General features: G+C 38.7%; 3 protein-coding genes across 4 annotated transcripts in view; 1 reads left to right on the top strand and 2 right to left on the bottom strand.

The window, feature by feature from the left end:
* The window catches only part of LOC134796347 (ESF1 homolog), a 328,393-nt gene that overhangs the window by 199,740 nt on the left and 101,372 nt on the right, over positions 1–27,281 (bottom strand). The window lies entirely within an intron of this gene.
* Positions 1,759–14,622, bottom strand: LOC134796372 (AP-2 complex subunit mu). Of its 2 annotated transcripts, XR_010144923.1 has the most exons (12): positions 14,479–14,622; positions 14,067–14,255; positions 13,223–13,385; positions 12,328–12,443; positions 11,637–11,739; positions 10,361–10,483; positions 8,433–8,592; positions 6,972–7,179; positions 4,406–4,570; positions 3,445–3,562; positions 2,599–2,733; positions 1,759–2,568 (listed from the first exon to the last, which is right to left on the bottom strand). XR_010144923.1 is itself a non-coding variant. In XM_063768545.1 (11 exons), the coding sequence occupies exons 2-10, from the start codon at positions 14,241–14,243 to the stop codon at positions 3,455–3,457; spliced, it is 1,323 nt and encodes a 440-aa protein (XP_063624615.1). In that variant the 5' UTR covers positions 14,244–14,255; positions 14,479–14,622; the 3' UTR covers positions 1,759–2,733; positions 3,445–3,454. The 2 variants fall into 2 exon arrangements, 1 of the variants encoding a protein (XP_063624615.1); XM_063768545.1 differs by having other exon boundaries at positions 1,759–2,733.
* LOC134796403 (CTD nuclear envelope phosphatase 1 homolog) lies at positions 14,857–25,605 on the top strand. Its single transcript, XM_063768603.1, has 7 exons — positions 14,857–15,137; positions 15,221–15,287; positions 17,221–17,411; positions 19,549–19,661; positions 20,042–20,157; positions 21,429–22,367; positions 23,068–25,605. The coding sequence occupies exons 1-6, from the start codon at positions 15,039–15,041 to the stop codon at positions 21,572–21,574; spliced, it is 732 nt and encodes a 243-aa protein (XP_063624673.1). The 5' UTR covers positions 14,857–15,038; the 3' UTR covers positions 21,575–22,367; positions 23,068–25,605.

The following is a 27,281-nucleotide window of genomic DNA, read 5'->3' as shown; positions in this document are numbered from 1 at the left end:
GCCCAGTGTCACCGATTTAGACTTCTGACTGTACATAATTTTAAAATATTATACATACTGCGTCAAAAAAATAGTAGTTGAAGCACTTACAAATTTTCATTTTAGCCTATTACATTTTAACATAACATTAAATTCTAGATTTTTAAGCGGTTGTTTCAAAAGTGTTTCAATTGACCCCGTTCTACCCTAAAAGACGATGTGAAATAAAACGTGCGTATTTTGTTTACTATTTATTGTACATGAACCTTTTTGTAACACCATACATATAAGCATTTCCTATAACAGCATGCACTTACACTGAGCGTCTACGAAACACGCACGTTTTCATTCTACGGTCAATATACAATTTTTTAACAGTTTAATGAAGAACGTTATGCTTTTGTTATAGGGTTAAATAGTACCGTATCAGCGGCGGCTTGCTATTTTATTTAGGCCTGTAGATTAATGTAGAAAGCGCTTAAGGCCTGAATCGCACGAGCGCTTTTACAACGCGCGTTAAAAAAGCGTTTGAATGACACAAATGGATACATGTGTATTTATTCACACGATGACGGTGGCGCTTTTTATTTATTTATTTAATCTTTATTGCACAAAAGAAAACCTTATAGTACAAAAGGCGGACTTAATGCCATAAGGCATTCTCTACCAGTCAACCTCAAGCGTTTATCAAGCGTTGTTGGATTTTCGACTTTAAGCGTTGGCCGTTAAATCGAATTAAGCGTGCGGGCGGATTCAAGCTCTTTTTTAACGCGCGTTGAAAAAGCGCTCGTGCGAATGAGGCCTAATCGTCATGAAATAGGCTAGCTGATAGGAATCGAGTTCTATTGCCTTGCCACTGGTGCGTCCTCCACCTCGTATCTATCCAAAATTCCGTTATAATTATAAGTTTTCATCAGTTAAATGTTACGGTAAAATAGATCTTCATCCCGAGCAATAAGGCTTATTTTAGCTCAAGTTTGGCCGTCCATAATACCTTATTGTTATGCGTGTTTCGAAGATGATAACCAAGCAAATACCCTACGATAAATCTAAATAACACTAATCATATTTAGTGATACTTTTTAAAAGTATACAATAATTTATATATTTAGTTCAATAACTTGTTATGAAATGAAACGAAAGCATTTCTAAATTTCATAGGAATGGTATGTTAACGTGGTAGTTTACGACACACTCTTTATATTATTAGAACTATAAAATGTAGTCGGAATCAGATTGGCTGGTCTCTATCGGCGGCGTTTAGCTCGAGGCGAAACTGATGAAGGGCTTCTGAGGTGCACGAAATATCGAAATATGTCGCTTTCACACCTTATACTTATAGTTATCATTTTAAGGAGTCCATTTAGTTACTTTGTGGCAAAAAACACGCCGTAACGTAAGGTCAATTTGATGCCGACGACATTATTCTACATCTACCCGCAGGAAAATATAGCAAAAAAACAAATATACAGATACGTATTGGGCTTTAGCGGACCACTGTTTTAGAATACATTAAAAATCGACAGATGCATACAAAGTTAGGTTCATCTTAATATATTTCATACAAATAACTGTAACGGAATTGAATTACAAAATGAGACAAATGTTTGTCTACATTAAAGGCCTGTGCACACCGCCTGCGTGTGCATGACGTGCGCGTGCGGCGTTCTAGTATACAGATCCTTATGAGAGACGGCACATCGCTTGCGTGACGCGTGCGTGTGCGGCTCCAACATTTTAACGCACGTGCACGTCACGCACACGCAAGCCGGTGTGCACAGGCCTTAAGAGTTTTATAAATAACCTAAATAATACCCCTTTTTGTTTATATGAATATCCCACAATATAGAGTGGATAAGTATTCAAAAACGATATACTACATACATATGTAACTTGGACAAATTACTGCAATAATATAATAATACTTACATTTTTGGTCGAATACAAATAAGCACCTAACGATGCAATAAAATCCTAAATCGCATAAAATATACAGATGTATTATAATTTAATTCCTACTTGTGTCACCACAATCAAAATGATAATAAATATAAGATTTCATAAAAACATTTCATTTTGAGATTCGATGTGGCTTACAAATACATGTTATATTATAGTGTGTACATAACAAAACAATATATAATCATTAGAGGACTGATTTCAATTGTATACACCATATATGTATACTTTAGTAGTAGATGGCCGATTAAGTGCTGCTCAGAATCTGTCCATACAGGTACATTGTACTCGTATAAGACCTTAAGCCATTTATGAAAACACAATGACAAACAAATTTTTTAAAATGTCATTCATTGCCAGCCCTCTAAGAATCATATACAAAACATATCATATATTTTACCCAGTATCCGCCACAGGCATAAAAAAAAAGATTATTCTACTTAAAAATATTAAAATTTAAAAAATAAAATAAAAATCTCATAACTTTGATGTTAGGAAACTTCTTTAAACAAATGAATTAGCTGAAAAGTCAGTGTCAAGAGCCGTGCGAATATTAATATATGTCTTTTTCACAGTTTCAACTTGTATATTCTGATAAGGGCCCAATTTCATGGTCCAATTATTTGCTGGCTGGTTTCAGTTCAACACAATGCCCTTAACAGATTACAATGTTTGAGCGACTTCCAACTTTAACTCAATGGCCATAGAATTGATTTTATCTTGCTGGCCCGGTTAACATTATTATAAACAGTATGTAACGCGCCTTTTGTAGCTTCGAGTTCGATTCAAGAAATTCTGGAAAGAAATTTTGATTTTGCTTAAAATGTATATAAAATGATAAAAATTAGTTTATAATGGTGTGGCATTACACACGAGGAACTCTAAAAGCCGTAACAGACTACCGCACCGCACCGCGACCGTTGGCGCGGTGCGGCGCACGTATCGGTAGTGTGTGAGGTGGTCGCCGTACGCGCGTTAACCTTTTGAACGCCAGAGACGGCAATTGACGTCAACGCAAAATCGTGACAACGACGCCAAAGATGGCATTTGACGTCGATCGTTTTTTGATGAAAATCTACTGAAAAACACCCCACTTTTAGGTTGGCATTATTTATTCACAAAACTAAATTTTACCCCCGTGGCGTCAGTGGCACGGCGAATGGATGCTCCGTTTGGCGTTCAAAAGGTTAAGGGCGCAGCTATAAGTTAGAGCGAGAAAGAGATATTGTGACCGCACCAAAGTCACAGTTCGGTGCGGTAGTCTGTTACATGGCTTTGAATCAATTAATGTATTAAGGTAGACAATCATAGGAGGGTGTTTATTCAGATGAATTTATAGTTGCAATTTCGAAACAAACACAAAGATTACGCCGTAGGATGCTCGTAAAATTAAGTTACAATTTGGCTCTGTCGAAAAAATTTTGTATAGTATCTTCGAATAAGTAAGCCGATAAAAGAAGTGTATCACATAGCTCAAAAATGTACTACAAATAAAGGGATACTTACAATCGGTAGTCTAGCATCTGGTCTCGTAGAGGCCGGAGCGGCCGATGTAGCGCACCCATTTGATCACGTCGTGGTCAGAGTAGTTCAGTTTGGGCTCGAACACTTTTAGGTAGCGGACCTAAAAGGGAAAATAGTCGGTTCAAAACTAGGTAGGTATACTTTAAATAACGAATGATTAAGATGGTATATAGCAGGACTGCAAAATGCCAATTTTATATGGGATAACGCGAGGTGCGAAGTTTATTGACGATACCTGGGGCCAGCTGGGGCTGATGGCACAACAACTTATAACTATATAATATTAGCGAAAGTCTCTTTCTAATCAAAGGAATTGGAAAGAGACTTCCTGAATGGAATTTGAAACAACGAGAATTAAGGGACTGAAAAACTAATGGTCACAAGAAAGACCTTCATAGCTCAGTATCATTGAAAACTTCTATCGTGTGGAGCATTGTCCTTAACAAAAAAACTTGTAACTTATTGTATAATAAATAACTAAATAAATAAATAAAAAAAAACCCGTTGAGAAGATTCTGAGATCTAAATGTACAAAATATTTCTTAATATGGTAAACATGAAGTGATATTTTGTACACTTTATGATAGAGAGAAACAACCCTCTTTATGGGAGGTAATCTATAGCGTTGGGATGTACATAGGCGGATAATTATGACACAGTCTATAAAATAATACAGTCATTTAACGAAGCCGCTAGACAGGGCAATCGTGCGGGGTGCGAGGGGTGGGTCGCGCGCACTCGAGCTGCATACATCGCCTTAGCGTGTCTTATTTGAAATGTTTGGTATGTTTGTGTTGGTGTGTAAAAGTCTGTGACAACCCTACTGTGTTCTTGTGCGGTGTCGGAATTTACGCAAACATCAAAGGCGTCGGTCCATTGTTATTTTTTACATTGTGATTATGTTGTACAAAAATTCGAGTTTAACTGTATTGTATGTCCGTACCTTGAAGCCCGAGGGCGCGAAGGGCACCTCGAAGCCCATGGAGATGGGCGGGCGAGTCCACTTCTTCTTGGTGTCCGTCTCCAGCAGCTCGATCTCCGCCGACAGCTGAGTCTCCTTCATGCCCGCCATGCGCTTGATCTTCCATACTATCGCGTTCTCAGATGCCTGGTAAATATACATATATCAATATTTCGCAGAATTAATCATTTTTATAGCTTTAACTCTTAGCACCACTTGCACCATTCCACTAACCCGTGGTTAACCGATTAAACCTGGAGTTACCATGGTTACCAGTACAATTTGAGTCTGGGTTAACGAATTAACCGCTTAACCCCGGGTTAGTGGGATGGTAAAAGTGGCCCTTAGTGAACTTGACCTTTTCGACGCCGTGTAAAACACAAAAGCTGTCGCTTGGACGCCACGTCACCGAAATGTCAAAACTGAAATTGAACTTTTTGCAAATGCACGTACGTATTTTGGCGTTCAAAATATTCTCGGTATTGATATCTTACAACCTCTTCTAAAATTTCTTTCGTTACTGGCCGCTAAGGTTTATTCGTTGACATTAAAAAAAAGTATAATTCGAACCGAGATGTTCTTTTGTTTTTCTGCAATTGCTGAACAAACACGGACATCATGTGCGAATTGACAATGTTAACAAAATTAGAACATCGATGCGTCATAAAATTCTTGACAAAACAGGGTAAAAATCAAAAAACCATAAAAGAGGAAATGGATTGTGTTTACCGCGAGTCTGCTCCTTCTTTATCTACCATTCAAAAGTGGTCAAGCGAGTTTAAACGTGGAAGGGAGAGTATTGAAGATGACCCTAGACCTGGCCGGCCTGTAGTAGCTACTTCACAAGAAAATATAGATAAAGTGGAAAAACTTATATTAGAAGATGGTCGAGTGAAAGTAAAATCTATAGCTCAAGTAACCAATCTCTCTATTGGTACCGTACATGATATTATCCATGACCATCTTAATATGTCAAAAGTAAGTGCAAGATGGGTTCCGCGAATGCTGACTCGGCTTCAAAAAGACATGCGTGTTGCTTGTTGTTCCGATTTTATTGACCTGTGCGGTGAAAATCCTGATGAGGTGCTGCAAAGAATAGTTACTGGAGATGAAACCTGGGTTCATCATTATGACCCAGAGAGTAAACAAGAGTCCATGCAGTGGCACATTAAGGGTTCAGCTCATCCCAAGAAATTCAAGGTCATGCCTTCAGCTGGCAAGGTCATGGCCACGATATTTTGGGATTGTGAAGGAGTATTACTAATCGACTATAAAGAAAAAGGTGTCAGTATCACAGGACATTACTACGCTAATATTCTACGTCAGTTAAAGGATGCAATCAAAGAAAAGAGGCGAGGAAAGTTAACCAAAGGTGTTCTGCTTCTGCATGATAACGCCCCCGTCCATACTGCTCATATTGCCAAGGCAGCTATTGTTGAATGTGGGTTTGAAACTGTTACTCACCCACCGTATAGCCCGGACTTAGCCCCCAGCGACTTCTTTTTGTTCCCCAATCTTAAAAAGGATCTGCGTGGAAATAAATTTTCTGACGATGAAGCATTGAAGGCGGCAGTGGAGGAGCATTTTTACACCAAAGATAAAAAATATTTTTATGAGGGATTAAAAAAAATAATTGATCGATCTCTTAAGTGTATGAACATAGGGGGGGGAGTATATTGAAAAATAAAAATATCAAACTTTTCGTACTTGTTTGTTTTCATTCTCATACCGAGAATATTTTGAACACCCCTCGTAGGTCTATGTTGCTCTATGGTCTGTGACCGATTAATCCGTCCTTGGCGTTAGACCTGCGGTGCGGATATATCGGTCATTGGCGTCCAAAAGGTTAAGGCCGATGCACACAACATACGTAATGCAGCACCGCGGCTTCTTTCGCAGTGCCTCGCTTGCGATGCACGTATTGGTAACGAATGCGATACGCAATGCAAGCGACGTACAGACAAGTGTAAAAATATGGGCGCATACAACTTACCCAAAAATATGTCCCATGTGTGCGCCCATCATTTTTACACCTGACTGTACTACGCATAGAGCCGTAGACGTGTTACATACGCCTTTGATTTGGCCTAGAAATGGAGGAGAATGTTTGGTGCGAAAGATTTTTGAACTTACTTTTGGACTAAACTATTGAAAAACTAAACTTTCTCATTGTTATGCCGCCCTAGGGATAACTCAATCTAATTGACGTTAAATTAGTTAGTCAGGGATAACTAAACCCTTAATCTGATTGAAGGTTTAGTTATCCCTATCTCTGTCACTTCACTTGACAATTACCAGCAGCGCATTAGCCAAATCTGGATATGCCTTGCTCTTGATGTTACTTATCGAAATATAGTAAGTTAGGAACAGTGACGCCATAACAACAACTTATAAGATTGAAGTGCATTAGTACCATCACGCTCCGCGATAGGTGCGCCATTTAGGGTCCTAGCTAAATTGGTTGTTCAATACTTACGCTATAGAATTTCCAATTTAGCAAGAACCCTACATGGCATAACAATCCCGTGTGGTGAGGTGGTGACTGTACCTTATACTTAGCCTTCCCCTTGAGGCAGATCAGCTGAACCCCGCTGGTGTTAAGTGGGGTTGGTATCTTCACTTCAATCTTCTGTCCGAGCAGCGAAGGCTTGAAGTTGCTCTTGAGGACCACCTTCACTTCCATCTTGGTGCGGCCCACTTCTCGCACGAGGGGAATCACGCGGAACGGCAGCGAGATGTCTTTTGTTGTGCGGTATCTGGGACAAAGTTATTGTGAGGGTATAGAGGCTGAGTAAAAAGGGATTGTCAACGAAGTAAAGTAAGCCCTGGTTTTATATCACAGATGGTCCAATTTGATCGACCGATATGCCCCGGTGCGGTCCGTATTGGAGAATGGGGTTGGACGATCGAAGCGTTTTACAAATGGCGCCAGCAATGTTTTACCCGGTAAATCCTATCAATATAGTTGGGGAGACGACGATGCTAAATGTGTACTTACTCGAGCGTCATACAGACCTATTGGAATGGAAATATTAGATGATAAGAAGAAAAAAAAAATTATATAAAGTTTTTTTTTCCAGCTAGCCGGAAACCGTCTACAATTTTTTTTAAATTTCGGGAGGTTGGTGGAGGGTTAAAAAATCGTTAAGCAGTTTGTGGGCTTGGTCGTTTTTGTCCACGTTAATGCTATATTTTTTCTATAACTTAATATAACACTTATTTGTAGGCATTTTCTTAATCTGACGAACACAAGTTTGACGCCAAATTTTTACATTGTAACCGTCAGATTAAGGAAATGCGTGCAAATAATTATCAGATTTAGTAATAGCACAATTATAGCGTTAATTTTGACTAATATGACCAAATCCACAATCTGCTTAACAATTTGTTGAAGCCCCCACCAACCAAGGGCTCAACATAGATGGCTAAAAGGACTAAAGGTAGACTACACGGGGTAGCAAGATATCACTCATATCTTAATCTGACGCTCTCGAGTAAACACAAAAATCCCCTCTTGGGCTTCCCCTACTAATAGTATCGTGTAGATATTTCACCTGAGCTTTTTTACTTGGCTGGCGCAATCATCCAAAATGACGTCTAGTTCTCCAACACAAGAGCACGCCAGTTTGCTCGGTCCTGCGCGGATTCACGCCAGCTTTCACCAACGCCGAGCTAACGGAGATATAAGTACCTCTACTATATCCGCCCACTGATACTTAGGGTGACCTACAGGACGGCGTCCAGTCGATCGACCCAAGTATGCTCTTTTAACTGCCCTTATGAGGTGAGGTGAATAGGATAATAATCTCACCTCATGAGTTCAAACTCCCCGTCGGGAGGTATGAAGGAGATGCTGTGCTCGGTCTCGAACTTGCTGAGCTTGACGCACTGGTGGAACTGGCAGTCGTCGATGACGACCACCGGCTTGCCGGACCGCGCCGGATCGTTGTCCGTGTTGCCGGAGATGCCACCTGAGAAGTCAGTGGGGGGAATAGGATAATAATCTCACCTCATGAGTTCAAACTCCCCGTCGGGAGGTATGAAGGAGATGCTGTGCTCAGTCTCGAACTTGCTGAGCTTGACGCACTGGTGGAACTGGCAGTCGTCGATGACGACCACCGGCTTGCCGGACCGCGCCGGGTCGCTGTCCGTGTTGCCGGAGATGCCACCTGAGAAGTCAGTGGGGGGGGAAGTGGATAATATTAATGATACTCGTATAGGTGATGTGATGAGTATTGGAGTTCGACAGAAATAAATATTGGAGCGAGGTGAGATGAAATACGACTCTCTTTGATCGGCATTATTATCAAATATATCGGGTGGAACAGAACGAAGGACTTTTACGCAAACTGGGAATTGTTCAGGCTACGTACATTATTTTTCACTTATTAATTACGTTAATATTTCTAACCGTTTTTGAGATACAGTTTGTTAAACATTAGTCCGAAAATATGTATGTTTCAACCCTAGCAAGTAGATCCTACAGAATGACAGGGCATGTGTCAATAGGGAGTATTACTGCAATGTTCTGCCGCCAGAGTGCAGAACTAATATGTTTAGTAAACCATAGAGTAACTTATACATACTAGGCCTTAAACAGTTTTTTGACAAGTTTTCACTAGGACATTGATGGATCAAGGCGGTTTGTTTACAGGTGGCCCACCGCCAAACGCGAAAATCGAAATTTCTTTATCTGCCTCTCTATCGATGGAATAGGCAAGAGTGATAGAGAGGCAGAAACCGAACCTTCGATTGTCGTGTTTCACGGTAGGCCATATGTTTGGCCCAGTGACGCCCTCTACTCAGAGTTTTGCGTAATATTCCCTATTTAAAATGTAAATAACTTTGTAGGGTTGTCACTGATATAAAAATATTTTGTTTTAATGATTTTGTTATACTTTAAAATCCAGCTTTATGATTATAATAACTCGAGTGTAGATCACTTAGATCACACTATCCTTTCGGCTCAGTCCCTAGAAATGTTCCACCACTTCCACCCTATAATTAATTAATTAGACACGACACAATCACAGCTAGGGTTCTACTACTCCACATTTGAAGTTCGGATGATGACTATTGACTAACTTCGATAACTTCCGGTCCCTTTTTTTTCGTGGCGGATAGGGGTAGGCTTGGTCATCGCAAACAACTTATGACTAAGAACTTTGGAATGATTTAACACATTCGACACCGCGTACCCGACTCTCGGGCACTCGTAAACTTTACTCAGATGCCGGACAACCCGCCCAGCGGGTTGTTTTGTACGCAGATATAGACGACCGGTTTCTGGGGTAGTGCGCCGTTTTTTGCCCGGTTGCGAAAGTGTTAAAACAAGTTGAGCTAAATTCGACGTATAGAACGTTGTTGGCTCGATTTATATTTATTACGTCCAAGGGTGAAAGGGTGCGGTTAGTGGAGACTGGTCTATTTAAGCTAACACAAACTATTATATTTAGTAACTTTATTTTGAGTATAATTAGATTGAGACACCTCATTTGGTTCTCATATGTATTTTTTCTCTTAATGAATGTTTTAATTATACAGGATTTTGACTCTTCCAAGACCCTCTATACATCTCAATATAAGGATAATTTGATTAACTATATAATCTTTTCATTTTTAATTCTGACACTTAGAGACATTTACATCTCTAAATAATTTTAGATTGTCGTTTTTGTACCTATGTTTGTTTTTTTATATTATTATAGTTTTTTTTTTGTAATTCGACATTTAGAGACTTCATACATCTCTAAGTAATTGTAATACTTACTTTAGTTTGAATTTATATTTGCGGTTAGATGTATATTAATTTTTGATGTGTTTTTGCCTGTATGTAAATTCTATGTTGACATGTAAAAAGTGCCCTTGTGGCCTATTTGCTGAATAAATGTTGATATTTGATGATGTTTGATGTAGAGATTCTATAAAGCAACTCACCATTCCCCTTGCCCTTGGCCTCCATGACGATTTTGTCGTTGATGCCGAACTTGCACTCCGGCATGCCCGACAGGTACGACTTCATCACCACTTTGCCAGCTACGTGAGCTGATAGTACTTGCCCTGCAACAATATTACATAAACATTTACCTCCTTATTCATAATTGTGTTTTATCCCTTTCTTACAAATACATAAGTCAAAATGACAGATAAAGACAAACGATTCATAGCTAATTCCGACCAGTAACGCGTTTATGAATAACGCCATTAGCCCTTAGTCATAATTCTGTGATAAATAGTATTTGTAAAAAGATCTCAAAATTGAAAGGTGCGTCCAAATGGCAACTGTAGATTGCGCGTTTTAAGCCTTTATATGGCACAGGGAATATATTTCCCATCTGATTTTGGACTTTATTTCAAAGTGATAGGGTTCAATAGGGTATTTTCCTACTAGTCAAATCAGTTACTTGTTTAGAACTGTCAAAACGATTTGCTAATATGGAATTTATATGAAACATTACATCGTGACGTCACGGTCAACTCACCTACATTTTATATTTCTATCCGATTTATTAAATAGAACTTGTGTTTACAAATAACACTATCTGTGTTATTCTCATAATTATCTGGTTCTTTATTTCATGCATGGTGTAAAATAATTTATTTTAAATACAGCCCTATTATAGCACCCTATTATGCTTAATTTCTGTCACACTTATGCGTAGACGTGCACGTGCGCTAAAATGTTGGAGCCGTCACGCAAGCGGTGTACAGTTTCTCGTGAGGAGCTATATATTTCAACGTGCACGTGCACGTCTACGCACGCACACGCATCCGGTGTGCACAGGCCTTTATGCGAGCCATATTATGGGTTGCGCTAACATACGTGCGCATTCGCTAGATCTGGATATGCCATTTTTTTTATTCTATTAGTAAGTTGTATTAAATTAGGAGTTATGGTGGGCTCGGTGGCAAACTCTCCCTTCTCCTTTTCCCTTATAATAGCTTGCTCTAGTTACTGTACATATGCGGATTTGGTAGCATCATATCAATTTGGTAGCATCACATAATTTTCAAACATGAGAGGACAAATTAGTATTGCCAACTATCATTCTGCTTTAGTTACGATTTATTTGTTTATTGTTTAGATTTAAAAATTATGAATGAACTGACTTAAAGTCACAACACAGCATATTTGGTGTATCTCCCGTATTCGTATGGTAGTTCCATTGTATTAATAGGTCCAGATGAACAATAAAAAATGGAAATACATTACCTTGAGGCGACATGAGGAGGTTGACGTATTCCAGCACATCAAGGAAGAGCTCATTGCGTCTGTATTTGATTCCCTCGCGCCTCCATCCAATTTGCCCTGTCACCTGTCATACAAAAAAATGTTTTAATTACTAATTCCTTTATACTCAGAGTACTCAGACACATACATAGACCCCATTTGGGTCAATTATCTTTTTCTTGGCACTTAATGCCATGGTAATGTCGCCTGGGTCACATTTAAAAAGAGATTTTGTTGGATTTAGATGCTTTTTGTGGTAGTCAGAGGCCATAGTGTAGATAGGCTATTTAGTGTATTTCTTCCAACAAGCAGCGTTAGTTGTCTCCTGGGTAACAGGACAAATAATAGCAGAAATAGTTGATGTGCTCATCTACACTAAGTGTAAGATGCTTTGATTCTTAAAGTCAGGTGAGTTGCAAGTTGTGAGAACATTTATGAACAATTTTCCTGTTTTAAATGCGCAAGTTTTCGGTAAAAGTTCTGAGAAATATTGGATGATAAGATTTACTTTTACTAAGGAAAAATTTGATTACAAATAGCAGTTTGTGTAATAAGGTGAACATTTCCGAGCATATTGAAGAAAAGGTTTATTAATTTTATCATACTTACATACCTAATAAAATTATAATATCTCTTATTAATATTGCATTGTATTAGATTGTATTAGACTTACCTGGGAGGTGATTTGAGCTTGTTCTTCCTTAGAGGCAGACTTAATGCCCTGTTGAGTGATGAATGTCTTCAGGACTCCTGTGTCCGAGTTCTGAGGGTATCCGAAGTCCAGGATCTCTGCAAGATACACCAATTTAACAAACAATACAATGGCGTTGGCAACTGTCAAAGGTTTGCATAGATGGCGCCATCATAGCTTGCCCCTTTTTTATGAGATTTGGCTTAAAGGGCTGGCATCCAGAACATAAAATTCCATAAAAAAAAGAAAAATTTGACACATTTCTCATTTTCTAAGTATTGACAGGGCAAGCTATGCTGGCGCCATCTGCTCAATACTTCGACTGGCCAACCCCATTAAAAATCATGTGACTTACTTCTATATTTTTAAGGTTTTATAACAGCAATAATTTCACTCCACTGGGTTACTAAGTAGGTATTGCTATATTTGAGTCAAACACTTGCCACATTCGAAGCAATTAAAAAAGAGACAGGACGCCGCCCACCCCAGGTAAGTGTGATAGAGAGCACACTATGGATTCGCGTGTAGTGGATGTCCGACTCCAATATAGGTGTCGGTGTGGACATTTGAGATAGATTAGTGATTTTCCAATTGGGTCTCAATTAGATTCTAGTAATCCTGAAGTAACTATTGATTTTACAGCAAGTACCCTTGGTCAAGTGTAGTATTATCAGGTGATTTTCTATTAAGTAAATTTTACTATATAATTGGGTATTTATATAGTAACTAATTGGTAACAGCGGTCAGACTAGCGTATTTATCTGCGCGTATACGGTCGTTTCGGCGTTACGAGCTTACACGCGCGTACGCTTAAAACGCTAGTCTGAAACCGCCTTTACTTGCTTAAAACATAATGTGAAATTATTTAAAAACATACCATCAAGAAGTTCATAGATAAGAACAAAGTTGTTCTTGATGTTCTCTTCCGAGATCTTGCCGAAGTAGGACTGCATCACATCAATGATCTTCAGGAGGAACTCGAACACCATGGCCGCATTCACATTCTGCTTTGTGACTGCTGCCAGCCATATGTTGGCTCGCTGGTAAAAACAATTAGTAATTGTTAAAATTATAAACATCTTTGGATTGTACTAATAATAATGTATAATGTATGTTTTTAGGTTTTCCCAACTTCTTCTTTGTCGGTTCCTCAAGGCTGAGGGTCGTGACCATCAGGAGTGCAGTTCTTCAGCACCGCTCTCCAAACCCCCCTGTCTTGGGCCAGCTGTATTGCCCCCTGGATGTTGACGCCCGTAGTGTCGCGTATGGCATCAGACCACCGAGTTGGAGCCCTGCCTCTACTTCTTCTCCCTTCGACGCACCCAACCAGAACGAGCTTTTCAAAACTGGACGGGTTTTGGCGGGCCACGTGGCCAAAGGTCAACATTCTCTGGAAGCATGTAGTTGAAAGCCGGGTGGTAATATGAAGCTCTTCGAGAATAGACGCGTTGGTGCGGCGTTGCGTCCAGGATATGCCCAACATTTTGCGCCACACTCTCAGACGCTCATGAAGGTTTTTGCATATCAAATTAAAAGTTAGTGTTAGAATGAATTTCTATTAAGATTCCACATGGATTACACTAGAATGGTTTATGACAACTCCTAGGGGACAATCTACAAGGCTCCTAGAAGCCAACTTGTCACAACCTTAGCAAGAAAGCCAACTCCTAGTGAACAAGATGCATGCGCCCATTATACCGACAAAAAACTTAAAAACTTACCTTGATGTGAAAGAACGAGGTCCTCGCAATGTTGGTGACGGGCGAGCGGACCTGCTGCCGCGCGTGTATCACGTTCACCCGGAACGCGTCCACAGCGTTCCTCCCGATGTCATCGCGGTACACCCGCGAGATCAGCACCTCGCCTTTGTGGTTGTACACGAACAACCCACCGATCATCTTGACTGTACCCTGCAAGTTACCTTACGTCAGTTTTAATGGGCGGATACCCTCACTTAACTACTTTTTTCGGACTATTTCAATTCAATTACACTCAGGTACGTAAGTATCAATAGAACATTAGCTATGGTAGTACAATAAGACCGATAAAAAAAGCTAAAGACAGGATATGACCAATACATCCGATAGGACACCATGAACGAAATTACTGGACATTTTCCCTAATTTAACGTACCTGCTATTCTTTGGATGCAAACATGAGGTGTTAGTATTTGAATAGCTGACCAAATACTAATGAGGATTAACGAATTACAGCATTTTTAATTGTATTTCGGTTAATCGAAGATGATGCCCGCCCCCAAAAATGAAACGTCAATACTGTCAACAGATAATAAAATATCGTTCGTTTCATGAGGTAAGCAAAACTCGGAAGCAAAAGGTCCTTTAGCGACGTATGTCGTATGGTCAAAATTCAACTATAATAGTGTTTGTATTTAAATCAAAACAATTTATTTAATCAGTATCAATTTATAATTCAATTGTATTGAGTTTAAGCAAAATCCTAGAAACTTGAACGCATTCATAAGTCACAGACAAAATTTGAAAGGACGAAAATCGTTCTATGTTGCTTGTGGTGCGGGAATTGGGTCGATTATGTCATGGCGGGTTAGATGTTTTCGGCACTTGATTCAATAAGATTTGTTTTGAATTACGCCGTCAATGATCCCGTCGTGTACTTCATTGTCTAAAACCACACCTGATTATTTAGTATTGATCCTTTCGTAAACAATTCAAATGCTGAAACAATTGCAAATGGGCCTTCGCGCGTTTATGCTCCTTGCTTCGAAAGTATGGAGTTGTGTTTGTTATATGTTTAAGAAGCAATACCGAGCGGTAATTATAAGTTTAAGTGATTGTTATGTTGTGTTTTATTGTATTTGCGCAGACGTCTGTACGTTCACGTGGTTTGGTTTCAGTTGGCTCAATACCAATCTGTCAAGTATGAGGTGTACCCACTGTCCCCAGTATCTAGACATAGGCTGAGTAAGTATTATCTGTTTTTGTACACTTTATCTCTCGTGTTAATGCAAATCACACTAGATTTCCCTTTATCCTTATCATATCCATGTTCTATCAGAGTTCAGATATATTTTGGATTAAAATACCCTTTTATCTGTTTATGCTATTAAAACTTTCTTTTAGGCTTGCATTCTCATAAATATCAGTATTTTTATTGCAGAAATCTTCCTTGACAATATTATTAATTAATTAACTAGAATATATTGTTGTTAACCTGGCATTTATGATATTTCATGACTCAATATACTTGAAGAAGTATTAGATTTAGACTAAATCTTTTATTCCTAATATGGTTGCAGATATCACCATTAAATTCTTTTTCTGGTTCTAGTTCTAGATCCATTAAATGAATATGAAGTCAATAGTATATTTCTGTTCCTACTCTTACTACCCTAAACATGTTTACCACAATATTGACATAGATCTATCAACAAACATGATTTCTGATAACACTACCAAAGATACCTTTATGATAACATACTTCCTATGTAGTTTTGAAATATAGAATACTTCTAAAGTTGATTGATAAGATAACACTACAGTATGCACCATTTTTTATCAAGGCAGTTAGAAAGTTTCTGACAATGCTAGGAATCCAAGTTTTCCCCAGCATTGTCTGACCAATTATTGGCTTCTAACATTTACAGAATTGTTAAAGTAGCATTTTTGAGTAATACACTGGTGGAATGCTCTCTGGACAACATTGAACCCTAAGTTCCAGAAGCCTAAATGTGGCATCCGAAAATGAACCTTGTAGTTTTAAACTTAGAACTGAATTTGAATTTACTTTGTTTACTCAATAAACCATCAACAGGAAGCTAGGGTTTAATAGTAATACAATTACAAATGGTTTAATTGCAGTAATATGGTAATTGTTATACTTTTAGTGTATTGTCATGACAACCCATGCAGAAGCGATATCCCCTTCCCTATCCCTTCTTAAATTGGCACTTGCAAGCCAGGGGATTTGTCTGCTTGTTAGTTTCCTACAGTGTTGGCTGAAACGTTAATGCAATTGGCCAATATTGCCTATTAACCATTACAAATTGAACCATAAACTGTAACCGTCCGTTACCATTTACGGTTCAATTTGTAATGGTTAATGGTCAATTGCAATGAACGTTCGGCCAACACTGGTCTCCTATATCATAAAAAGAAAAAAAGTAAGCTGCTGAATCATGAACTTGGTGTGAAAACATGATAGGGTTCAAACATAGATATTCATAAATCCTAAAAAGTTGAAAACCTTTTCTTTTATTTTAATATATGTATGAATAGGTCTCACTGCCTAGGAAATGGGAAAATACATTTACAGGAAAAGTCATAACTTTATTTTTCATGTTTCCTGTCTCATAAATGTCATATAGTAACCATATTGTCATGTTAATATGTACGTGTATTCAAGCGAATGAGGGCAAACAATTCTTATCAATTGTTTTTATTATGAAAGGAAATAACATGTAATATGAACTGTCAACACAACATACTGTAACACTTTATTAAAAACAATTGTTACATATTAAATTACACAATACAAACATTGTTTATATGACCAGATTTTCTATGTTAAGTTTATTTTTTACTAACAATTTAATGTTGTTTCTTTAGTCCATCAGGATTTGTAAATATTTTTTAACCTAGTTTATTTGTATGCCCATCACTTTTGCAAAAGTATAGACACACAAATTTCGATTTTTAACTCTACCATAGGCCTCGAGGCAAAGTAGTAGTTCTTTCTGTAATTTTAGACCCCTGACGCAAAAAGAGGGGTGTTATATGTTTGACACTGCCTGCTTGTAGTCTGCCATTATGGCAAATTTTTTATATCCTCCCCAACCCAAAATATGGCTACTGTAATTTCTTTAATAACTGCCTAACCAAGTTTTTCAATTTCCAGGTCTAGTAAAAAGAAAGATGCTGGTCCTAGACCTTGATGAGACGCTAATCCATTCGCACCACGACGCGATGCTGCGGCCGACGGTGAAGCCAGGAACGCCACCAGACTTCGTGTTGAAGGTCACCATAGACAAGCATCCCGTCAGGTTCTTTGTGCACAAGCGGCCGCACGTCGACTACTTTCTTGATATAGTAAGTGTCTTCTATATGGTAGTGGCAAAACGCAACTGAACTATCGTCTATATAATATTTAAAACTTTCGCGTTTTGAACACATATTAACTCACATTGGATTGGATTGGATTTTTTCTTCTGTATCACATTGATTGATACAGAAGTTAAAGCCAATGGATCTATCTTCGGACGTGTGCGTGGATATTGTGAGTGTTGCGTGTCGGACTATTGACAATAATTAACATTATGTGTAGTGGGTGGTTTGAAAATGTGATGTCTACCCCAAACTTTTCCATACACTTTTCGTCGGGTAGTTGGACAAATCTCTGTTTTGACATTTTGCTGGGACATCAGTTAGCCGCGACCGCGACCAGTGAAACCTGTGTCGAAACGTCGGTAAATACAGGTAGTTGAATACATTTCGCGTTAGACCCGTCTATAAATGTGAGTTAATATGTGAACTATCGTCTGTCAAGCCATTTCCGTCAGTAGAAAAAAGCGGCAAATTAAAATAAATGTAGGCACGAAGGGTTATCGTCTCATGGAAAATTTGAATTTCACGCCTTTTTTTACTGACAAAGTTGTTTGACTATAGTAGCTTATGAACACTTGCTACCATATATGTATGGTACACTCGCCGTAGTAGCCAATAAATTCACATGACTATGCTCCATTATGTATAATGGAGCATAGTCATGTGAATTTAATGTTATGCTCAAAGAGTACCAACTGCTGGGATTCTCCGAGGATCCTGAGAGTGAGGCCACACCAGAACAATGTAAACAGGTCACGTTTAATGGCATTTCAATGAAAATTTTCTCATTGCTCTTGAATATCATCTTAAATTACAAATAAAAATGAATTAATTTAATAGTAGTTAGAGCAAATGCTATAATAGAGAGAGATGGAAGCAACACGCTAAATCACGATGTTATTCAATCAACAACCTATAGATAAACGGGACAGAAACTTTTGCTATATTTGCTTTGCATGCATCTATGCAAGGAAAGGTCTTTGCTTCAATCTTCATGTACGGTTACATACTTATGGTTGCAAAAATATACCTTTCCTAATGTATACAGAAAGACAGGATCATTTGTTAAAATGTTTGCTACAATGTTATGTTAAACTACGATTATGTTATGAGCATATTGCGTGCGTAACCTATAGGTGGTGTGGTTATAGGTGGTTTATAAACGATGATACGTAGCATAATAAACGACCTTATCACGTTATAATGCGGTTTATGAACGGTATAAATACGGTTTTCTGTGGTCAATGGTTCATACACATTTAGGACATTTAGGTATCCTTATTTTGAAATGTTCCATTCTCTAAGGTTTACGTTAATGAATGAAACAAGTGTTGTATAAGTACTTACAATAAATTAAATTAACGAACATAACTCGAGGTGTGAACACTTAACACATGTTTGCCACATGTGGCATGTTTATGAGATATGTTAATAAATATACAAAGCTGATACACCTTTTTGCACGAGGGCTGGAAAATAGCTCGACTCGACATTGTGGATGAAATAAAAATGACTGGGTAATGTTTATTAGGGCTGATATAGACGGCGCTAACTCGCATGCGATTTTAGTTACATTGCGGACTGTTGGTTACGTCCAATTCAACCGACAGATCAAAACCCGCACTCTAATGAAACTCGCATGCGAGTTCTCGCATCGTCTAAATGAGCCCTTAGTCGTACGTGGCCTGGTAGAGATTATTTACTAGTGGCTCTGTGAGCTGTGGACCTCGCGAACCCCTATAGCTACGCCACGCCCCTCAGAATAAATCTAAAGACAGAATCGACAAATAAATTCCATATATTTAATAATCGAACCCACACATTTTTTTACTAGAATCGGTTAAGTAATGCGACATGTAATTAGAGGAGAATAGTTGGGTATACGAAAGTATACTGCCTAAGCTGAAATGGAGACGGTGCCTGCTCTTCCACAAGAACTTTCTAACTTTTCCACAAAATAAAAATATCTACCAACTTTACTCTCTGGAAAATGAAATCCTATTTATATTTTAAAAACAGTTTTATTTAATTGATAGACTCCCTCGACTAGAACGGCTTCACTCGTTTCTCTCATTGTGTACATTACATCGATTCCTGTTTACCTTGCGTTCCTTGTTCCCAGGTGTCGCAGTGGTACGAGCTGGTGGTGTTCACAGCCTCGATGGAGATATACGGCGCAGCGGTCGCCGATAAGCTGGACAACGGCCGCGGTATACTGCGCCGCCGGTTTTATAGGTAGCTCAATTATTAAATACTTTTAAAAATATTTAATTTGATAGCCATTTAAAATATTTTTACACGATTTTCAGTCGTGGCTGAATGCCGGATAGATCTGTGCCATCTATGCCTAACCCATGCCTAACCTATCAAAAATGACAATAAGGCAGACGAATGTTTGAAATGTCGCCGTATTTGAGAATTATATCACTTAAAATTTAGTTTTTTCTTCGCAAGTGTGAGGAAAAACATAGTGTGTAACTCAGGGGGTAAGAAAATTGCAAACTCGGGTCTTTAATTGCCTCCAGCCTGCGGCTGTCGAGAATACAAACCCTCGTCTCCAATACTTTTTCACTTACCCCCCACGTTGCACAATGTACTATTCTTTCAACTTCCAGACAACATTGCACAGCCGAGCACGGCTCCTACACCAAGAACCTCTCGTCGATATGCGACGACCTGAACAGGGTGTTCATATTGGACAACTCGCCCGGGGCCTACCGGGACTTTCCAGGTTAGGATCTGTTTTTACTTTACTAACTTAAGGATAAAATTTTTCATTGACTAAAGGGTGTAACGAAAAAAAAACTGTAATCTGTCTTATTTGTCTGTGTGTCTTATCAATTGATAAGGATTTTTGGATTTTAGGATTACTAGAATATAAAGCTACTTTTAATTTAAATAATTATCAGTTTTTATTAATACTCGTATTCTATTTTCTGTAGGAGTGATACGCAGCTTTTTCCTAGCGCCTTCAGTGACAGCTAATTACGGACCCGTTTTTCATATTTGCCTGCACCATCCCAACACATGCTGGATTTGTCAAAGTTTTTTGGTTGTTTTATCCTTCTCTTTTAATTCACACTTGAACCCATTAATAGTCGAGAGAACGGCACTGCAGGATGTATGGTGGTCTTACTTTGCTCACCGTCTATTAAAAAATGTGACTTTTTGTACGAAGGAAAATGTATGATTTTTGACTTGGCCTAGAAATTAATAACGCAAATTTTCGGTTACTTTAGCTATCCTAACTTTAAAACGAATCTAAATACTATGTATTTTGTTTATAGTTCGTTTCACTTTAGCCGAATATTTACCCCAATTTTTCACAATAAATATGACGGGCATGCGGGGGTGGGCGCAAATTCTATTAACAATATTTCTGATGGGTGACTTGTTCCTAGAGGTCTGCCGCTTCGAGACCTACGTTATTATGAAATGCACGAATCTACGAGGTTATTTTAAGTGTATCGAAAGCAAAGCATGGAGTATGTTGAAAATTATCTTGCTATTTGGAAAATACCAAATTTCAGTGATCTCTTCTATTCAGCGGTGTAACGTCGCATGGCGTAAAACCAGAATTATTTGCACTAAAATGTATAATCTAATAATAGGACTTTTAAACGCGATAAGAAAGCCGTCGTCATTATGCTTAGAAATAAAATTACAACCGTTTGAAATTTACAGTATTTTTTCGGTACAGGCCTTACATTTTTTTACTTGGCGTTTTTAGCCAATATTTTTAATGTAACTTGATACATAATTCATGTGTGTATGATCTGGATAAAGAAAAACCCTACACTAGCGTCTCCTGAGCGTCGGCGTCTAGTCGTCTACTCAACGCAGGCAGCTGCTCGACGCAACGTTGGCGCAACTGCGATGCGACAAGATATTCCATGCAGCTGACTAGAGGCCGACGCTGAAAAGATGCTAATGGGGTCTCTCAAAGAGTTTAATAACGTGACAACTTCAACAAGAAGCTAAAAGAGCTAAACATATTTTCAGACAACGCGATACCAATAAAATCGTGGTTCTCGGACCCGCTGGACTCGGCGCTGCTCAACCTGCTGCCGGTGCTGGACGCGCTGCGCTTCACGCACGACGTGCGCTCCGTGCTGTCGCGCAACCTGCACCTGCACCGGCTGTGGTAGCGTGCGTGAGTACTGCCGATACGTGACACTAGTCTAGCATATAGTTGACAGTGACAGCGATACCAATACAATCGTGGTTCTCGGACCCGCTGGACTCGGCGCTGCTCAACCTGCTGCCGGTGCTGGACGCGCTGCGCTTCACGCACGACGTGCGCTCCGTGCTGTCGCGCAACCTGCACCTGCACCGGCTGTGGTAGCGTGCGTGAGTACTGCCGATACGTGACACTAGTCTAGCATATAGTTGACAGTGACAGCGATACCAATACAATCGTGGTTCTCGGACCCGCTGGACTCGGCGCTGCTCAACCTGCTGCCGGTGCTGGACGCGCTGCGCTTCACGCACGACGTGCGCTCCGTGCTGTCGCGCAACCTGCACCTGCACCGGCTGTGGTAGCGTGCGTGAGTACTGCCGATACGTGACACTAGTCTAGCATATAGTTGACAGTGACAGCGATACCAATACAATCGTGGTTCTCGGACCCGCTGGACTCGGCGCTGCTCAACCTGCTGCCGGTGCTGGACGCGCTGCGCTTCACGCACGACGTGCGCTCCGTGCTGTCGCGCAACCTGCACCTGCACCGGCTGTGGTAGCGTGCGTGAGTACTGCCGATACGTGACACTAGTCTAGCATATAGTTGACAGTGACAGCGATACCAATACAATCGTGGTTCTCGGACCCGCTGGACTCGGCGCTGCTCAACCTGCTGCCGGTGCTGGACGCGCTGCGCTTCACGCACGACGTGCGCTCCGTGCTGTCGCGCAACCTGCACCTGCACCGGCTGTGGTAGCGTGCGTGAGTACTGCCGATACGTGACACTAGTCTAGCATATAGTTGACAGTGACAGCGATACCAATACAATCGTGGTTTTCGACCCGCTGGACTCGGCGCTGCCCAAGCTTAGGCGAGGAAAAAGGAAGGCCGCGTTTTTCACAGCCGAGTTTTTCACTTCTATACAGACCGAGCTGCACAGACTGCTCCGGGCGGCAATTTCTAGACTATTGGTGAAATCCATACCATACATGACGGTCCGCATGTTAAAGCGAACAAGATCAAATGTGACGCTTTTCATCAAAAGATACCACGTTGTTGGTTGTCGATTAAAACTATTATTATTCGATCTTCTCAGGGCCAGTAAACATGTTTGGTTACAAATATTTTATATTTTGATGAAATATACAATTCTAATGAGATGTAGGATCAGTATCGCCGTTATACGCGCCACCAGCATGTGTATCCGAGGCACACGCCACCGGTTTAAGTCCACCGCCAGGTGGCTTGGGTTCGACGACGGTGCCGCCCTTCACATCGATTGAAACCACTTTTATACCCTACCCACATATGTATTACCTAACCCTTTGCCTATGTATTACTCATGATTATTGAATAAAGATAGTTGTATATTTTTATTAAGGTTAGAGGGATTTGCCTCTCCACAAGTGATCCGAATAAAAAAAATATACAATTCTAATACATGTTTTTCTTTTCTTTACAGTGGTGAATCGGCTTTTGTACAAAATGGGCCTCGCACGGTCTGGCCTGGAACTATTTATTATTTCACTCGTTAAAAAATACGCCGTTCGCCGCTTATTCAAATATACATATAGATTTAAATGTAGTTCAATACGTTTGTTTAAGTTTTTTTGTGTTTTTCGTACTTGAAAAGTGAACGCTTATACATTATGTATATTCGTATATCTAATAATGTTAGGATACAAGCGATTAATACGAGAGTTTCATACAAATATTGTTTTTATGTTAAATTAGTTCTCAATTGTTACTAACAACTTCTTATGATTAAAAAAAAATTGTAAAATAGCGAATATTTCGTTTTGACATTTCTTAACCACAGTAAACGCCATCTATTGGCTGTATGTTTGTAATTATTTAAAAATTGCATTCATTGTAATCCATAATTTTAGTAAATAAATTGATTGACATTACAAAAAAATCTAAAATAAATCGCAAAAAAGGCAATGTATTTCTCATGCTTATCCGTATGCGAAAGGGCTTAAATTGTATACTTGAGATTTTGTAGTATTCCTATGTTTGCAACAAAACCTTTATACTTTATTTTGTTACCTTACAAGTAAAGACACTATAGTGACTATTGGCAGATCTTACCTAATAATTTATTTACATACAAGATATATACAGTGGTACTACTAAACGAAATTAATAACTAGCTTAAATCTAAAATAGGCCCCTGAGGCATTGTACCAAGGATGCCGGCGGCATTTCCTCGCTGTATCGCAATGCTGATACGTTGTGCGAGGTAGCCGCCAGCTCTTCGGTCACCAGTTACGTCAACCAGACGCTTCGCGATTTCTGCGAACAACTTGTGCGCGCAACCTAATAATTACCATCCATGGTAACTAAAACTATTATAGGTAAGGGTGGTATTCCACCTGCCCAATTTCTTGGTCCAATATGTATTTGCGTCAGGACTCGGAACCGGTATTGAAATACCTGTTAATATCGTTCCTAAACCGTTATAATATTTCGTTCATTAAAAAACCGGTTAATTGATGGAACGCGAACTATAAAAATACGTTCTCTCTCCTAACCGGTACAAAAGAGGGAACTGAATTTTATGGTTCGCAAGGAACGATATAATACCGGTTACTCTTGGCTTTCGGAGACTCGGTTAAACTCGTCGTCATAAGTGAAAGAGATAGCAATCCTTACTAGTTCTATCTCGCTTCGATATTTTCAATTAAACCGGTTAATTTCGTTCCACAAAAACGGAAGGCGAACGAATTTGGCATAAATCAGTATCTCATTCGAACAGTTCTTTAACCGGTAACCGCAAACCGGGTGGATGAACGACACCGGTTTGAAAAATAAAACGGTTTCCGAGCCCTGATTTGCGTATCACATTTTGCTTACTAAGAGAGTGAGACGCAATGACATTGGACCAAGAAATTGGACACGGAAAATAATTTCGTTTGTACGAAACAGTACGAACACAATTGAAGACACATTTAGATTTTACCTCTTTTCATTCGTAATAAAATTCGAGTTACTATTTAAATGTGTCATAGGCTGCTTAATACTAGAAATTAGACAATATTTGTATGAAATATTATTATTTGTTCTTAAGTATGTGTCTCGCTCTATATTGATGTGAAAGAGTGAGAAACCCAGTTTTAGAATGAACCTGAAATAACTATCCGAGTAACCCACCTTAACTTATGATCGCTAGTTTTTTTTAGTCAAGCACCTCACTCAGATTAATCATCGATTTAAAATCGATTTGTAATAGCAATTACTCGATTTAAAATGTTTAATATTTGCAATTTTATACGCGAATTTATATGACGTTAAATATGTAATAACCTTTTTATCGTGTCACATCCAGTCACCCTAATGCACAGATTCAATAACGCTACAGAAGATACACCACTCTCAGCGACTACGGTAAAAAGGTTAAAACGTCAGAAACTGTTTTTAACCTAACGTGAGGTGCTCTGCTCAAATATAATGTATTGTATATTTTAAAAACATTATTTTCCAAGTCAATTATTAATAAACTTTAGAAATGATTTGTCTATATGTGACGTTCCACATGCACATGGAGCATAAGGACCCTTTAGTCATGGACCGTCACATATAATATTACTTCAGGTTAACTAATGAAATCTAAAAAGAAAACTTTAGTTTTATTCCCAATCGTAAATATATATTTTATTAATTATTAATGTGAATTAGAATGGGATATGTATAATTTCGAATATCACGGAAATATTTTTAAATAGCAAAATTGAGAATATTAATAGGTGCGAGGGCGACTGAAACAACTAGTCATTAAATATTATTTTCTGGAGAATAATGTTTTTAAAATATCAACCTTCCATTCGAGAAAACTGTAAATAGTATAATGTAAACGGTTTCAGTGGTTTGTTCACTTCGGTATGTTTAAAAAATGATCTCTCATTTTTTTATAATAGTTTTTAATCGAAATTAATTTTCGTTTTGTACAAACTTTCGAAACCGAATTTTGATGACTTTAAAAATATTATTGTGAGGTAGATTAGTGTTTTTTAATTGGCAAATCACTATGACGAGAATTTCATTTTGTGTCGCGCCGAGATTGTGTACCTACCGATGAATATTTTAACCGCAGACCATAACTATCAATAGTTTGATCTTATCTCACTAATAATTGTTTCTTTTCCAAATCTGTTAGTTTACCTAATCGCATTGGCCGTCACATAATCTTCGTTTCACTCGGGGACCGGAAAACCCCTTCATTTGATTAATCTTTTCGATAGGGTAACCCTATTAAATGATTATCCTATCATTGTGTTGGCCAGAGTTAAAATTAACTTGATCGTTCTAAAAACACTTGGTAGAGTTTCCCTATTAAAGAGTTTTTTGATATGGTTACCCTTTTGTTCGGGTAAATTAACGATGTGGTTTTCGAACTGATACGGTTTGTAAAAGCTATTCTATCAAATACCTTATCCAATACCTCTATATTGGTAACCGGTGTCGGTCTCTGAGCCCTGGACCCACTCGTATTTACAATTACATGCTTGCTGGTAAAAGACAAATAACAAATAGGGAACAAATCAATTTATTTGATAATATATTTTACAGTACGCACGCACTAGTGCGGGAAAGAGCACTTTCCGTGCGTATGTCAAAAGTTTAACCTTTTGAACGCCAAACGGCGCATCCATTTGCCGTGCCACTGACGCCACGGGGGTAAAATTTAATTTTGTGAATAAATAATGCCAACCTAAAAGTGGGGTGTTTTTCAGTAGCTTTTCATCAAAAAAACGATCGACGTCAAATGCCGTCTTTGGCGTCGTTGTCACGATTTTGCGTTGACGTCAATTGCCGTCTGTGGCGTTCAAAAGGTTAAAGGGCCATATGTACTGTAAAACGTTGTACGATACACGTGCGAACAGGTAATTCGCCACTCGTGTCTATTTAAAACACTCCCTTCAGTCGTGTTTTAATTTATCGCCACTCGTTTCGAATTTCCTCTTTTCCGCACTTGTAACGTAAATAACTATTGTTTTGTGTTTTTAGTAGTCACACTACTACCTATGTATAAAATAAAGACTTTGTCAGAAAATCATCACTTGCGGTTAGAATGTTGACAAATTGTTAAAATATTATCCATCGGTATAACAGTCGAAATTATCTGAGATAAACTTTTTAACAAAATAACCCATTGAAATATCAATCTTCCTATCCAAGCAAGAAGATGTAAACTAAAATGACTAATTTTGTATAAGTGCAGTGAATTTTTAGTTCTAGATAATTTCAAGTGCACATTCTCGGGTCACATGTCGTGAGACAGGATTATGACAATAGGGTATTATGCTACTTAAATCATGTACAAAGTATGCAGGCTCAGTTCTGATAATAAGGTATGGATAATGAAATAATCACTTTAGTTGTTAAACGCCCAACCGAATTAAAGTTATTGTAAAGTAATCATATAACTAGAAATATAGCAATGCAATTAAGCTTTACTATAATAATAATTTAAAAAAACTTTTATAATTTAAGGCGAATCCGGATTTGTTTCCATCCTTTATCAGCCGATTTTGATAAGTGAGTTTTCCATTGATTGAATCGTCAAAATCGGCTTTATAGTTTTTAATACACCGCGGTGTGGAATACACGTAATAACCAGACATCGCAAATTTTATAACATTTTTGGTGCAGCAGAGTGGTGTTTACGGAATTGGT

Source organism: Cydia splendana, chromosome 13 (genome assembly GCF_910591565.1).
Source record: "Cydia splendana chromosome 13, ilCydSple1.2, whole genome shotgun sequence".
NCBI lineage: Eukaryota > Metazoa > Arthropoda > Insecta > Lepidoptera > Tortricidae > Cydia > Cydia splendana.
The sequence above is the reverse complement of the archived record's forward strand: the minus strand, read 5'-3'. Positions and strand labels throughout refer to the sequence as shown.